Source organism: Pecten maximus, chromosome 10 (genome assembly GCF_902652985.1).
Source record: "Pecten maximus chromosome 10, xPecMax1.1, whole genome shotgun sequence".
Classification (NCBI taxonomy): Eukaryota; Metazoa; Mollusca; class Bivalvia; order Pectinida; family Pectinidae; genus Pecten; species Pecten maximus.
Window position 1 is genome coordinate 29,014,286 of NC_047024.1, and position 16,578 is coordinate 29,030,863.

The window sequence follows — 16,578 nt, forward strand, 5'->3', positions numbered from 1 at the left end:
ATGATTAGGTCCAAGTCATAAAGGAAGATTAGGTCCAAGGGATATAGGGAGATTAGAACCAAGGAATGAAAGAAGATTAGGTCCAGGTCATAAAGGAAGATTAAGTCCAAGTCATCAAGGAAGATTAGGTCCAAGTCATAATGGAAGATTAGGTCCAAGTCATAATGGAAGATTAGGTCCAAGTCATAATGGAAGATTAGGTCCAAGGGTTAAAGGAAGATTAGGTCCAATTCATAAAGGAAGATTAAGTCCCAGGCATAAAGGAAGATTAGGTCCAAGTCATAATGGAAGATTAGGTCCAAGGGTAAAAAGGAAGATTAGGTCCAATTCATAAAGGAAGATTAAGTTCAACTCATAAAGGAGGACTAGGTCCAAGTCATAAAGTAATTTCAAAGAAGGTATGTTGTGTAATATATATATTTATATATATATGAAGTAAGTATGATGATAAGTTGGTGGAACGCAACCTAGCAATCTTAGTCACGTATTTTTCAGAAAGACACGAAGGGTTACGAAGGATGAAACTTGGTATAATCAGATATGGCGCTGTTGCACGTTCAGGCCCTGAACGAAGGATAGATGAATATTATTAGGCTATTTCCAGGAGAAAAGCACAGATAGCTGACTCTGGTAAGTGTTTGGCCCTTGTTTATTATTCCCCATTTAGTTTAACCACTTACATGGTGTAATTTACCTGGTGGAGACCGGTCAAGCATTTGACTGAATTGTTTACGTGCCTTTCATTCATAGTCATGTTTTCATGTTATGTTCGTGTTTTAATAGTAATCATTGGTTATGTAAATATATGAATTGAATAGATTTTTTTAATTTTCATTGCGGCTATGAATACCAGTAGCTACATGTAGCTACATATCCTCCGAGGCGCGCTACCGTGCGCCACGGGATATGTAGCTAGCTACTGGTATTCATAGCCGCAATGAAAATTAAAAAAATCTATTCAATCCATATATATTGGTCTTATTATGATGATAGTTGTGTGTTTGTTTTGTATAATGTATCTGCGTATGCATTAACTGAAGGTACGGAGGCCTATAGGTGGGATATTAGTTATATATATTTTTTATATATCATGGACCCGCACAAATTCTTAATTTACTATGAATTCGAATAGTAGATTATTCAGCTTTTAGTACATTCTATGTAACTGAAATTATGTAATTATCCTTAATAATGTTATGCTTTTAGGAATTAGAATACTTCCCTTTGTTTGTTAGAAATATAAAAGTATGGAAGCTTGTGGGTGAAATAAATTGATAATTGAGAGATATGAAGTAAATTGAAATTAAACGGATTTTCGTGGATTATCGTGGATTCCTAAGCGTATTCTGTATGAATTTTCATCTTTTTCCAGCTTTTCGTAATGGGGCGATGTGAGCAACAACGATAAACAGACCAGCAGACACATACGACTGATTAGACCATGCCAGGGTCTTTTGTGTGGACATCATAGCGGCGATATAGTGTCTCCATGCCCAGTATCATAGTCTGATATGATATCACCACTGCTCTTGTGACGAGTAGTAGCTCCACCTTATAGAAGGCGATACTTGGATATATGTGTCGACATATGTTTTTATATGGTGATGATATTGTGTGAAATAGCTGCGACATCGGCCTATAGCTGGTGTTGATAAACATTTCTACGTCCAGAGGAGTTGTTAAAGAAGAGTCCCCGAGACATTTAACGATAGACTGTATATATATTTGTATGGTATAGGAGTGTGTGTGAGTGTGTGGTATGAGAGTGTATGTGAGTGTGTGATATGCTAAATTAGGTTGTGTATTATCTATATATAGTGTGTAAATAAATTTTTATATAATGTATAGAATGCATTATCGTGTTACCCTTGCCGGGTAATGCTGCGTCGCTCATTCCACAGTAACAGGGTCCAAGTCACGAAGGAAGATTAGGTCCAAGTTATAAAGGAAGATTAATTCCAAGTGATGAAGGGATATTACGTCCAAGTTAGAAAGAAAGCTTACGTCCAAGTCATCAAGAAAGATTAATTCCAAGTGATGAAGGAAGATGAGGTCTAAGTCATAAAGAAAGATTAAGTCGAAGTCATAATGAAAGATTAGGTCTAATTCATAAAGTAAGATTAGGTCCAAGGGATGAACACTCCGACTTCTTGCCTTATAGTTAACGGGTGGTCCATAGGGTTTTTGAAGGAGAATCCACATGTGTATATAAGAGACACTTTATTTGGATTATTCGAGGCCGTACCAGCTGAGACGTGTATGTTCTATTTTGACTGTTTATGAGGAATTGGGAATTGTAACCTGATCTAGTACTGACCAGGATTCTTATCATATGAAAAATTAATATAAAATAAAATGTCTTGCTTACTAATACGTCCCATTTTCTAAGAAATCACAATCTGCAGACTATAGATTGTGCCATAATTAATTAGGATGTGTGCGCCCCAGACTGGTACTGCCTCACTATCCTTAAAATTGAACTTAAAGGAGATGTAATTTTACTAAAACAGCATAGTTTCATTCTCAAGCTTGATCCTTGACTTATTTATTGGAAGTCCAAGACGCCTATTATACAATCATGGACTTCGTTGATGGACTTTAGGATTATTGATTAGTGTATGAACAATATTGACCGAGTTATCTTAGGTTTAATCAAAGGTCACCGCACAACTTAAACATTCGTCTTAGATAACTTGTAATAACGTTATCGGAAATAAATACGAATTTTTCCAAATATATGTAAGTTGAATTGTACCGAACACAGTGTTGGCCAGTTTTTCAGGTAAACCAACACGATGTCGTTTATCATATTGGTGGTATGTGCTTTATGTTTGTTTGCTTCTTCTGTAAAAAAAAACCCAGGTATGTGGTTATTCAAACACTGGATGCATACTTTAACGATTATGTAAGAGGGAAGTTGTGTCAGTAAAAATACGTCAATTGAATAAATTCATTAGTTTCATTGTAAATATTAGCAAAGTGATTATGCGATATCGAATATCACAATCACCGCAGGCAGTGCCAACTGAAGATAGAAGTACACTTCAGTATGTGCTTTTCAATGCGTTGGCAAAACATATAGCAATACGTTAAAGGTAAAAACGTGAATGAGTTTTTTGCTCCAATTCAAAATATAACTGTATTGATCAAGCCTTGTATTTTTGTTTTAATTCATACATTATTAGAAAATGACATTGTATGCTTAGGCTTCGAATGTAGGCCTTTGTTTGATGTGTTTGATATGTTTCAATATATGATTGAAATATTAGGAAAATGTCACATGATAAAAAGTAGACTAATGTAATTAATCGCAAAAATATTAGAAAATCAATATATTTTTTCTCTTTTTATTCCGATCCACGATTTCGCAGCAAAAGTGATGGATTGTGAGATCGATGTGTTCCTGGACACTTTTAGCTATTGATAAGCGGACTTACGTGCTCGGGTGAACATTTTGATGAGGAAATAGAGTTGGAGGAAATGCTAAATTATAAATATTGAACTGCATAATACAACTGTTTCGCTAAATAACTCCCCAAAATGAGCCAAATATCATTTAAGGAAATCTAAACATTCCTTTAAAAAAAAGAAAAAAAATTAATCGGGAAGATAATTTAAAGATTATAATATCATAACTCGAAAACAAAACAAAGGAAAAAAGGATTAAGGGAAATAGAAAAATCAGAAATCAAAAGAAATGGCACAAAAATTCAATGAAGTTATACATGTCTCGTTCTTTCTTCGGGAAGTTTTCTACTTTGGTAGAGTGATAATGCATATAAGAAAGGGATATGCCCTTACTAAATTATGTTATAACAACTGTTTTGACCATAACGCCTTACAGGTAAATACTAGCTTCTTCAAGGTTTAGAATTGTCTGTTGTTACGTACTACCTACCTCAACATGTCAACAATAAAAAATAGTAATATTCATGGAATAGTAAGCACAGATATTTAATAAAAAAAATCAATATAATAATTCGTTATCATAAAAAACAATACATATCATTAGTAATGGATTAACATCGACAAACATATGTGCTGTTTATAACAACAAATGTAAACCGTTGATCTTGGAAATCCCCATTTATTAAAAGCATTGTCTTTTATATCATATTTACAAAAAGTATGTATCACACTGTTTAATTAGTCAACCAATGATTACATCTAAGATCCTTTAAACAGAGAAGTGACGTAATATGCTTGCTATTCCACAGTGTTGTAGAATATTGTCGAATTTCAAAATTGCATATGAAGGGGAATAACCTGTATACATGTAAAACAATTAAATATGACAGCGGTGAAAAGTGTCTCCTCGTAAAGACCGCACATTAAAAGTTTAAGATAACCAGTTTGTTTTGGATCATTTTTTTTTGTCTTTGTATGACAGCTTTAGATCGATTTCCTTTGTTGTTTAATGAAGTGTTGTTCGTCTTAGCTATTTATCATAGATCACAGATTACATTGATGTTGTTCAGACATGTTTTCACACATCGACATATTTAGTATCTTTCTTTTAGATTAATTCGTCGCATAAACAATTACCATGTAAAAGTGATTTTGTCATCCTAACAGTCGAGAATTCATGACGAAAAACAAGCAAAATAAAAAAAAATAAAAAATAACAATACAAAAACCAAAACTAAAAACAAAAAACACAAAACATGAATAAATAAATAAATAAATAAATAAAAAATATATATACATATGTAGATAAATGTCGTGTTGTTAGATACTGCCATGTTTTATGTACCTAATCATTTAGCCGTAAAGACAAGGTTTCATTTTGTATCAAATATATTGCAATATACATGTACTGTCATATTTGATCATCGACAGAAACTTAATTAAGTCTGTCGTTGTTTTCAGAGCCGGGATTACTTACACAGATGGGACAGACGTTCCTTTGTTATTTATTTCTGTATATACTACTGTGAACATTGTCATCATTGGGATGTATGATATAGCTTTTTGCAAAGATAAAACAAAATTGTGAAAAGCAGATAACATTAAAATCAATGTTACCAAAAAATTTGTAATGCACTTTCTAATTTCCGTAAAAGAAATCCTAAAACGCTTCTTGGTTAATCATCCCGAGATAGTAATAACTTTGGATGAAACCTTAAGTAACATTAGATTCATTATAATCTATGATTGTTGTTACAAATATGTCTTTGTGTAAGAATTATCTTTTTTAAATGAAATTATCTTATATATCTTTTAATTTCAGATTACATGCAATTTATCCATAAAGCATCAAGGATAATTTGGTATCTTCAATCTGCTAATTGCATGCACGAAGGAAAGGTAACAAGTAAACAAAAGATATCATTATTTCAAATTTTCACACTTAAAATGATCTTATATGTACATCTATGTGAGGTTGAAAAAAACACAAACATTTAACCGGTGCTATAAAATCTTTTGAAAGTCAAATACTCCTATCACAGTTTAGTAATTAATCAATTTTCGTACAATGTCCCTCACAGGCGGCTTCGTTTGGAGAAGATTTTGGATTTACTTTCGATTTTTTATCAAGTTTCATAAAGTTTGTCAAATCAATGACGACAACACACATGAAAACCGAAGCAATGATTGCAGCTCCAAAACTTCCCAAGCTTTTAGCCGATATCCGGTCGTCGCTAGCGCTAGTTTTCGTACGAACGTATGACGATAGCTCTTTCTTGGAAACTCTAAGGTTGTCTTGTAACGCTTTGATAAGTTGGCTTAGTTGTTCTGGGGAAAGTGTGGTGTTTTGTACACACTGACAGACACACACATTGGTGGTCGAGGTTTTATCCGCAACGGTAGTAGATGTCGATCTTTCTGTTGATGATGTTTCAGTTACAGCAGATGTCGTCGGAGCTTTGTTTGTAGTTGTAGTTGTTGAGCCTTCGGTTGTTATTGTTGTAGTTGTTGTTGGTACTTCTGTTGTTGTAGTTGTTGTTGGTGCTACTGTTGTAGTTGTTGTTGGTACTTCTGTTGTAGTAGTTGTTGATGGTACTTCTGTTGTAGTTGTTGTCGGGGTTTTAGTTGTTGTTGATGTTGTGGTTGTGGTGGTGGTTGGAAGAGCTGTGGTAGTTGTTGTTGTTGCCGCTGCTGTTGTTGTTGTTTCTTGATAAAAAAAGAAAATTATTATTCTATTTTATGTGAGAGCTTTGTGATGTATTCAGTGAATACACACTGTTAAGATACTTTTGCAAGCGAGGCATTTTCTTTGCAATATCAAATCCCAATGAAACGATGCCACGTTATTGTGATATGACATAAAATAAAGACAAAAACTAAAGACCCTAAACGTCTTTCAGAATGACGCTTGATGGTTGTAGCACTGCATTCGTTGCAACAATTATTGCGATGTTCGTTTTCATTAGAAACGAAATAGATAAAAAGAAATATAAAACAGGAGGACAGAGGCCCGCGTACATAAACATTTCGTAGACTCTGATCCTTGTAGATATTTGAGACATGTATTCCTAAAACTACATGGTCTGACCCAATATGCCGCATGGTTGTATGCAAAATCTAAATGATAGACGACACCTTATTGTGTCAATTATCTTTTGGTGAACCGTAGACTTAAGTGTCCCTTTTGGCACAGAATAATTGTTGGACCCGACAATCATTGATTGTGCATGTATGTAATACAATACAATTTGTGTAATTGAACATAATTCGAGGGTGGTCTGTAATGAAAATCCTAGCTATAGTGTTTTATCCATGATGGGTAATCTTTGATATTCTTCATGACTTGTCTACTGTTATAAGCGACAATAGCTTTAATTAGAGGCGGGGAGGCGTTGGGCAAACCAAGACTACACGCTAGAGCCTAAATGCGTCCCGTTTTGTTTGGCTACAGTTACATGTACTTCATCATGCAAATGCTATAACACTGTGTTGTCGTATTTCTCCATATGTCTCTGATTTCACATTTAAGCAAAATATACAAACCTACTGCATGAACGACATGCACTGCTAAATATGGAGCGCTAATAAACTTCGTCTCTGAAAGAGAATAAATAAAAGTTAAATGATGAACTGGTAACGTAATACGTTGAATTACATGTAAATTTGAGACACGTGCAGCAGGATATATTAGTGACTGATTTTAAATTGATATTTTTTATCGTAATTGAAGCAATACATTTTAATGAACTTATAAAATAGAGCGTGCAGTGAATTAATTGTACGTCCGAACGCCTGTCCCTAAGGAACAAAATTGCACTAGTTACGAGTTAATATTTAAGTAACAATTCTAATATTTAATATATATGGGATAGTTTTCAGAGATTTGTCGCCAAAATTCAAAGGTATAAACGGTTAACAACCTGTTTTTTGTTTTTAATTTCAGCATCACTGGTTGTAGCACCGTGCTCCACACCGTTATGATTTTTTATTTGAAAACAATAGCTCATGTATTATATGAAAATTTAATATAATGCATTGGTATTGTTGATTCTATATTAATTTCATGTATTCATGTGTTAACAATACACTGCGAATAAGCAAGTGTTGTATTGACTCTATTCCTAGGGAGTACTTGTGTACTCATCAAACAAACCATGTTTGATAAATTACTGTTCAAATATTGTTCATGAACAGGCTAAAATTATATGCTGTGAGACATTATCAATCGGATTTATTTGGGTTTTTTTACTTTCGACATTTTTATTCATATTTTCCACATAAAGTAATCAGTAAATGATACAGATCGAATTAAAGACAACTTTCACACACACAGACACACTTACATACACAGACTGTATATATATATATATATATATAAATATATACTGTATGATGCACCTGAAGATCTAATAGAGTTTTATATATATATAAATATATATATATAACTTGAATACAGAGTATGTAGCTTAGCTATAACCAAAAGGTGAAAAATACACGAAAAACAACTTTCATAGAAGGCAGCATAATCAGTATAAAATAATATGACAGAGGTGATGACAAAATTCATGAAACAATTCTTTTCTGTCTACTGATAAAAAATATTACGAAAAAACCTCCATTTGTGAGTGAATAAAGGGTACCTACCATTTATGATTGTTGTACAATTTTCCCATATTGTAATAGTCCACAAGTATTCTCTTTACACTTTCAAACATGAGTTGTTCCCCTTTAACGCGCTGTTTATAATCAGGTTTTGGGAAATGGCGGAAATGTGTTTAAAATAATAATGACATTTAAAAAAAAAAAAAAAAATCAATAGCAGGGATAAAAAAATACTTTGGTGATGGAAGGGATAAGAAACACATTGTAATTATCTGTGGTACGTATATTAACGATATCTAATGCACAACATAACACCAATATCCAAACACAACAAATCCGAACACTGAATTATCCAAAACCTGGCGACATTATGTCTATACATAATGACTTTATATATTTTATGTGTATCCAAACACCTGTATATAACCGAGTATATTACACATCACCAAGAGGTTCAAAAGTATGGTTTTCTACTTTATAAGTATTAGACAGATTCTGAATTATACCAAATCGGATTTTGCAATAGTGATTATCAAACGCCACTGTTGTCTTGTGTTACATGCTCTTTAATGTACAGGCGTACTAAAATAAAACAAGCTCAATCTTAATCTTAATATTATTGATTTAGTAAAATTCTGAGTAGGGAAATACCATTCTGGTAGTAAAGGTTGACATGGCTTGGTATTGAGCTGATAGCCGGACTTGAGAAAATGAACCACAGACATCTCACTTCCAAAATTCCCGTCGAAACAATTGTCCCGTCGCTAGGGAACGGCTAGAATGGGAAAATATAGGTTATCGATATATCAGCGCCTCCTTTTATTAATGCAAAGGCTGTGGTTCAATTTTTCGCGATACTGTAAAAATAATGGAATCACAGAAATATGAATATTATTTTGACGTACTGACTCACAACTTCTAACTTTCATGGAAAATACCTTTCTGTTAATTTATCTAGTACATTTTTGTATATCGTGTAACGCATGCATAGATAACCAGAAGAAGTTTGTCAATCAGAATTTCTCATATCCTATAACTAATCTAATACCGAAGTGTTTGATTTAATCATGAAAAACCTCGATATGAACGGGAACGTGTCTAATAGTGAAAGTGTTATAACCGTGATCTGTATTCGTGTCAAACCAATTGAAATAAATACTGATTGAAATATTCCAACAATCAAACCACAATTACTATCGTCTACTACCCTGTTTATAACCAGAGTGTTCCACGTTCGCGTATGATAGGGCGATTTTGGTTCCCATCGCCGTATCACTGACTTGAATTTATAGTGCTCTCCGTTAAATGTAAAGTTGTTTAGCGAGAATAAGTTAAGTTAAGGAGTTCTTCTGTTGCAGAATATTTATTCTCCGGAGTGTCCCAAGCTTCACGGCTAGGTGCAAAGGGGGACCACATCAATGGTGACTAGGCGTGTATCTCAACAGATAGCGGACGATAGCAAGGAAGGTACATTAACCGTAATTTTGAGAAGAAACTGTAGGAAGCATACTTGATTTTTACGCTATTGAACATACTATTAAGCAAAAAGGAGAGTGTCATGTTCAATGTATTAATATAAACAGTTTTTACACGATACATTCATGCCAGTATTTATAGGCCCCAAATACAGCCAACTCGACACTATCAACGATGTGTGCAGTCAATTGTTGTAAGATAATCCCTTTCCCTGCCCACCGTAAAGGGTCTTGTATACTTTATCAAGTTATAACGTGTACAACTGCCTAAGAGTAAATGGTCATATTCATTTTGTCAAGTTACACTCATTAACAACTCCAAAGAATAAGTTGACATGTAGACTTCGTGAAGTTACAATATGTACAACAACTTTTATTTCATTGTAAGTTGCCGTGTGATACATCGTACATTATGTACTTACCATAGTTAAGCCTACAGCTGGGTCCAGTGTGTTTCTGCTGTTTGATGAGCATGGTAGACTGCTGTAGTCTAATGTATAGGTACTTGAAAGAGATAACGATACTGATAAACCAGTAATGAAACCAGCATTTGAGGCGTCCCCTAAATAGCTAGTCACATCCACCTGTCAATAACACAAAACAAGTAAGGCTATATTTAATTGTTATGATACTAGTTGAATAAGCAAAGGAGGTAAAATGTATTTCTCCTTCTATTTATCCAACACAAAACTATTTCTATATCTTCATCATGATATGCTATGGAGTATAAGCAACATTTATTGCTTAAACAAAACAACAGCAACAACAACAACAACAAAAGTAAGGGCAGATAAATCATATTTTGACACATTTCCTTTTTGAATGTAGATTTGTCTGTGTTATATATTTTTAATTAGTGATGTCTACTCACGACGGAGAGAGAGAGAGAGAGAGAGAGAGAGAGAGAGAGAGAGAGAGAGAGAGAGAGAGAGAGAGAGAGAGAGAGAGAGAGAGAGAGAGAGAGAGAGAGAGAGAGAGAGAGAGAGAGAGAGAGAGAGAGTCTGCCAGGGATCTGTATTTATTATTTATTGTTTTTTAGTTATTTTTATAGCAACGAATGTTTCAACAGTCGTCAAACTTGCTCTCATTTCGTTGTGCCCTGACATCAATGTTGACGGAATTACTACTAGGCCTTCGACCTCTGAGTACGTGGGAACTGTAGTCGATGATGCTGATGTTGAATCTGAAATTAAAAACACATTTTACTAAAACGCTTACGGAAGTTTGAAAAGTTACAGAACCATATTTAATATGTGCACTAATGGCTCGGCTAGGAGTCCTTCATTAGCGCAAAGGTAACAGTTCGATTATTTTTCTGCTACCGCTGTTTTTCTACTTTCTTAATTCTTCATTCCGGAACAAATCATGTCAAGAAAAATTGAATTGTAAGAATAAACTCTGACTATCCAGGTTATTTTTGATGATTTCATAGTATTTGATATATGGAAGATTTAAATAAATGAATTTATTTGATAAATAAACATATAGATTCATATCAAATAAATGAATTTATCATAAATTTATTAATGAAATTATAATAATGAATTATATTAAAGAAATTTTAATAATGAAATTATAATAGTGAAATTATATTGATAAAATTATAATAATGTAATTATATTAATGAAATTATGTTAATAAAATTAATCAATTGATAAATATGACATACATGTGTACACTGCCCCAATGGTGCTGAGATCACCACACCACTGTGATGAGTCACCTGGACAAGCTTTATCACATGCACTGTCGGGAAAGGGGTTGGGTAGTACCAAACTTCCTTGGACAGCACAGTAGCATTTTATCTGAATCTGCAATAAAAACCGCAAAATTTTGGTATATTTGTTATTCATTATAATGGTCTATTCGACAATCTTTGATGTTGCCGTTTATCATTCAATATCAGAAAAACATAATTGATTATTATATATATTTTTTTTTCTAATTTTTGCTTTGTGGGTTGTTTTGTTTTTTCCCCTCTCTTTTGTTTGTTTTGTTTTTGTTGTTTATATATATTTGTTTAGGGGGTTGAAGTACAAATATGATTCAGATACAGATTTAGGACATTTCCGTTACAATCTTCCAGTTCTATCATAATTACTCAAAACTAAAAAAAACAACCTTACCTCTAAAATGACAAGATCGTAAGGCGGTACACATAATGCCTGGCAGGCTGAGACTGACATGCCAGTTATGTCCTGGTATAGGAGGGTAGCACTAAATATACTTAGGGAAAAACATCCTTCAAACGCGATTAGGGTAAGTCCAGGAACAGACTCTGTAAACAAACACATTTTAGAGGATGTAGAGATCGTGTTTTAATATACGTTTCCAGCAATATTATTCAATTGTAAAAGCTTGCCAGAAAACAATTTCGTTTCATCCTAATCATAAATATAAATATATAGTGGTTGACGTTCTGATTTTACTCAGAAAGAAATTTATATTACATGTCGATTTTTTTCTATGGGTTGCTAAATATCATATTGATTTGTTTAATCCATCTTGTTTTCAACAGTGGTACGTTTCGATATTGACTTTTAATGTACCATTACCGCGTTAAGAAAACATCTATCGCGCGCATTGAGATTACAGGTCAACTAAGGGGCAGCTCTCAGCAGCATGTGTTTGGTCAAGTGCACACACTCACAGTGTATCGTTAAGCCACACCTGTTTAGCCTGGTACTTGTAGCAGGTTATATCTAAATATATGTATAGCGCTTGTTATATATGTTGCTGCTTATGATATACATGGAGTTAATGTGTAATTAATGAAGCACTGATCAGCCTGATATTTTTATCATAAAAAGGTACATCAGATAATGGCACATTTAAATGTGTTATATAGATGTCCTGATTACCAAAGTATGTTTGAGACACGATATTGAATATGTCGACGACAATTGGATATTTAAGTGTATGTATTTTTTTTCTCAAAGTTTAATGCCGTCTAACCTTTTTAGATGCTATCATTATTCAACATTTATTAATACAACTTTAATATTTTTGCATGTTTTCTCTACGGGAATATTATTGTTTGCGTATTTTATTGGTAAAATGTTTTAAAATCATGCATTAAATGATTTAATTATTTAAATGATTTTAAGATGCATTAAATATCACCGATAAATTATTCTGAAATTTTCCAAGAAGAAAACTTTACCAACTGTGGAAATTGGAAAAGGTGTGTTGATATCCTTAGAGAACAGGAACATCGGCGGATTAGGAGACGATAGTAAATCTGCATTCCACAAGGTAAACCACATCAGACTTGTATCGACCGATGATGTTATATGCATCTGGTTTGCTTGATTTGACCTGTTAAGCAGACGATGAAAAGATATTAATATGATTTTACATGGCTTTGTTCTGTGGACAGGTATATCTCGACTCGAGTGAAAGAGTTTTGTCGAATGCTGGCCAACCAAAATCTTACACGAGAGGGTCGGATTCGGGATTTTTAATAGCATATTAAAACATCAGTTAACAACTACAATACTTTAAATTCAGTACTCACATACATTCTGGAACCTTTCTGATAATTCAATGAAATATCACTAATAAAATACTTTGACTCTCTGTTAAATTAAAAAAGAGGAAAAAAATACAATGGGGGAAGCATCTTTAAACATAATGTTTTTACGAAATCACGTGACCATCAACGTATAAACATACGAATAAGAAATTGCTGTTGAAGAAGATGTTGTGGAACATTTAGAGCTCAATATTCTACCCGGTACCATCCAGCAGTCCATGTTGGAGCCACAGCCATTCCCATCAAACACAATATCCCAAAGTTCATCACCCTGGTTGTTGTAGGCTGTCAGCTTGACCTGTATAACAATGGGCTATTATTACACCATCAAAACCAAACAGGCATGTTACATATATCTAGTATCTAGTATGCCTGGTGGTTTTGTTGTGACTATCTCCTTTTCAAAGCATATGTTTACTTAGGTGTGACATAGATCTTGTTGGGGTGTGTTTTCAATGAAGTGTAAGTAGATTAACATTCTGGAACATCCGGATACATGACATTTGAATAAATGTTTTGGTCATATGCACATGATCTTGAAAAGATGGTGTATACTTAAACATTTCATTCCTGCAGAAAATCCATCTATTCATCAATTGCATTTTCCATGATTTTCCGTTGATAATTGACGATTATATCTATTGTAGAGGGAAGCAACAATTAAAAAAAATGATTATATTTCTTATTTGTTTATTCGCTTTCCGAGGACAACGTAAAGAGAAGTGCTCCTTAAGTATTTATGTCGTTAAGTTCTTTTTATTAACTTATACAAAATTAAAAAAGAAATCTTCTTTAAATGAGTATCATGGCAGTGATATCAACATGTAACAAAAGCACCTTGCAAGCAATCATGTTTATATTGATCCAGACAAATTGTGAAAAAACCGAAAACCACTAAATGGCTGCAACCTGACAAACCAGATAGCAGCGTCCCTAAAACCAAGTTAATTAACATTTGAATGACCGTATGATTTCTATTTGTCACGCTTTGGGTACTCCATGACATTCACAGTAAGTCTGATAGATAGCACGTTGAGTTCGAAAGTGATTCTATTCATCATTATACATCAAATTCTCATTTTATTAACTCGCTGTTCTGTGTTATTGTGATGTGTATTATGCATATGCAAATCAAATGTTAACATGACTTAATGATGTTGTATTTAACACGAAAACTCTATTAAGTGGCTTGGTCATAGCTGTTGGCGTCCAACACGTGGGTTCTCTTTTATAGCGTATTAACTGTAGGTGGTATTACACAAAGGGGTGATCGACATTTCTGTCACCTGCGATGACACATGATATTCAACTACATGTACGTTCCTGTTTTAGCATTGAAACACAACAATATCACATTTCAACATGTAGCTTTATAAACCAAGTCAATCGCATGTACTGAATCAACATCACTCGATTGCCTTTTTATACCTGAACATGTTCAAATTGTAATTAAGAAGCATTTTGTGGAATAAAATACATGTATCTTGCAGCATCATATATTGTGAGTACTTTTATTTGATAAATCATATTTTTCAAATAATGAAAATAAATGTCACCATTTGTAACTTTTGTCGGAAAAAAAACGTAATACGATTTAGGATTGCAGATAGATTTAATACTGTTGGCATCGTCGATATTGATCAGACTTACTATAACGATAGAGATAAAAATATATATTCACAATAAATTCAAGATGATATCATAGAAGTTAGTAGAAAATTGATTTTTAAGAATATTTTTTCCTAGATATCTAACTAAAGTTTACAATTTCTTCAGTTCCAAAACATAAACGGAAGCCAAAATAGATAAGAAAAAAGGATTCCAAATTCCCTTTTTATATCAATAAAGGAAATACATATTCAATATACATGTATATGTGTATGCTTCATCAAAAATGTAACTAAATATTAAAAACAACTTTTACAATTATCTTGTCCTTCTTGTTAAATGTAGTTTCCTTTGGTCTAATGCTCCTAACGGTCCGTTTAGCAAATTCAGTAATAACGTTAGGAGGAAGATATCAATATGCCACCATTGTTGAAGGTAGGTTTTATTCTACATTAAGGATTTACGGAAAACTATACTGTAAACGTGGTAATTTTCGCGGGGGAACAATGTCGCGATTCCAATATGCAAACTATACGCGTGGGGGTAATTTTCGCGATCGATCCACCTTCGTTTGTACATGTAGTTCAAGCTTACGCAAATTGATATCAAAATAATACGCGCGGAGGAAATTTTCATAAACAAAAGGACTCCGCGTAATTGGCGTAACTCCCCCCTACCCCCTCCACCGCGTAAATGTCCACGTTTACAAGTTTACAATAACCCGTTTTGATTCGGAAATATCTACCTTAGGTGGTTATTACTATTATCATTTTCAACCGTTAATGTGATTAATACGTCTTGTGGGTATGAAAATAGAAATACAATTTAATATTTACTTCCACAGGAGCGTTGAGTGATGTCCAGGAATCTACGTTGGCACTCCGGAAATTCCCCGTTGATATCAAGGACGTCACGCTTAAAGTGTGCTTGTCATTAGTAGGGTCATTAAGGACGTTTCCTGTCCACGTGTTTACAAAATTGACACCAGCTCCATGCGACAAAAACATCATAGTCGTTGTTTCATCTGCAACAACTCGTCAAAATTAGTTAAAAATGTAAGTGCTTTAAACGTACTAGTCTTACATTTAAGCGTACTCACATTTTAGCGTAATCAGATTTTAGCGTGTTCCCATATTAGCGTGCTTCCATTTTAGCGTGCTCCCATTTTAACGTGCTCACATTTTAGCGTGCTCCCATTTTAGCGTGCTCATATTATAGCGTAATCACATTTTAGCGTGCTCCCATTTTAGCGTGCTCACATTTTAGCGTGCTCACATTTTAAGCTCCCATTTTAGCGTGCTCCCATTTAGCGTGCTCCTATTTTAGCGAGCTCATATTTTAGCGTAATCACATTTTAGCGAGCTCCCATTTTAGCGTAATCACATTTTAGCGTGCTCATAATTTAGCGTGCTCCCATTTTAGCGTGCTCATATTTAGCGTAATCACATTTTAGCGTGCTCACATTTTAGCGTAATCACATTTTAGCGTGCTCCAATTTTAGCGTAATCACATTTTAGCGTGCTCATATTTTAGCGTAATCCCATTTTAGCGTACTCACATTTTAGCGTAATCCCATTTTAGCGTACTCACATTTTAGCGTGCTCACATTTTAGCGTAATCACATTTTAGCGTACTCACATTTTAGCGTAATCACATTTTAGCGTAATCCCATTTTAGCGTAATCCCATTTTAGCGTTCTTATATTTTAGCGCATTACTTAATTTTAACATATTGACGCAATGATGAATTGGTGCACCCACTTTATCATAATATACTTCGATGTTTCCCAAGGCAAAAGCGCTTAAATCATATCGGCGCTTAATTTATTAAATATGTTTACATTGAGGTTGAACAAAGGATGATTATTGTTTATGGCACTTAACACAATCTAGTTAGTAATTTTCAAATAACTAATGAAAGTGAAACAAATACCATATAAACAAACACGAG

General features: G+C 33.7%; 1 protein-coding gene across 1 annotated transcript in view; it reads right to left on the reverse strand.

Annotated features, from left to right (window-relative positions):
* The window catches only part of LOC117336624 (mucin-5AC-like), a 54,414-nt gene extending 38,776 nt beyond the window's left edge, over positions 1 to 15,638 (reverse strand). Inside the window, exons 1-9 of the mRNA XM_033897235.1 lie at positions 15,465 to 15,638; positions 13,219 to 13,318; positions 11,612 to 11,763; positions 11,155 to 11,296; positions 10,568 to 10,668; positions 9,908 to 10,069; positions 8,662 to 8,785; positions 6,952 to 7,005; positions 5,957 to 6,114 (exon numbers count right to left, since the gene is read on the reverse strand). Coding sequence (XP_033753126.1) covers positions 5,957 to 6,114; positions 6,952 to 7,005; positions 8,662 to 8,785; positions 9,908 to 10,069; positions 10,568 to 10,668; positions 11,155 to 11,296; positions 11,612 to 11,763; positions 13,219 to 13,318; positions 15,465 to 15,638 — 1,167 coding nt within the window. The remainder of the gene's footprint in view (positions 1 to 5,956; positions 6,115 to 6,951; positions 7,006 to 8,661; positions 8,786 to 9,907; positions 10,070 to 10,567; positions 10,669 to 11,154; positions 11,297 to 11,611; positions 11,764 to 13,218; positions 13,319 to 15,464) is intronic.
* Between the last annotated feature and the right edge of the window lie 940 nt (positions 15,639 to 16,578).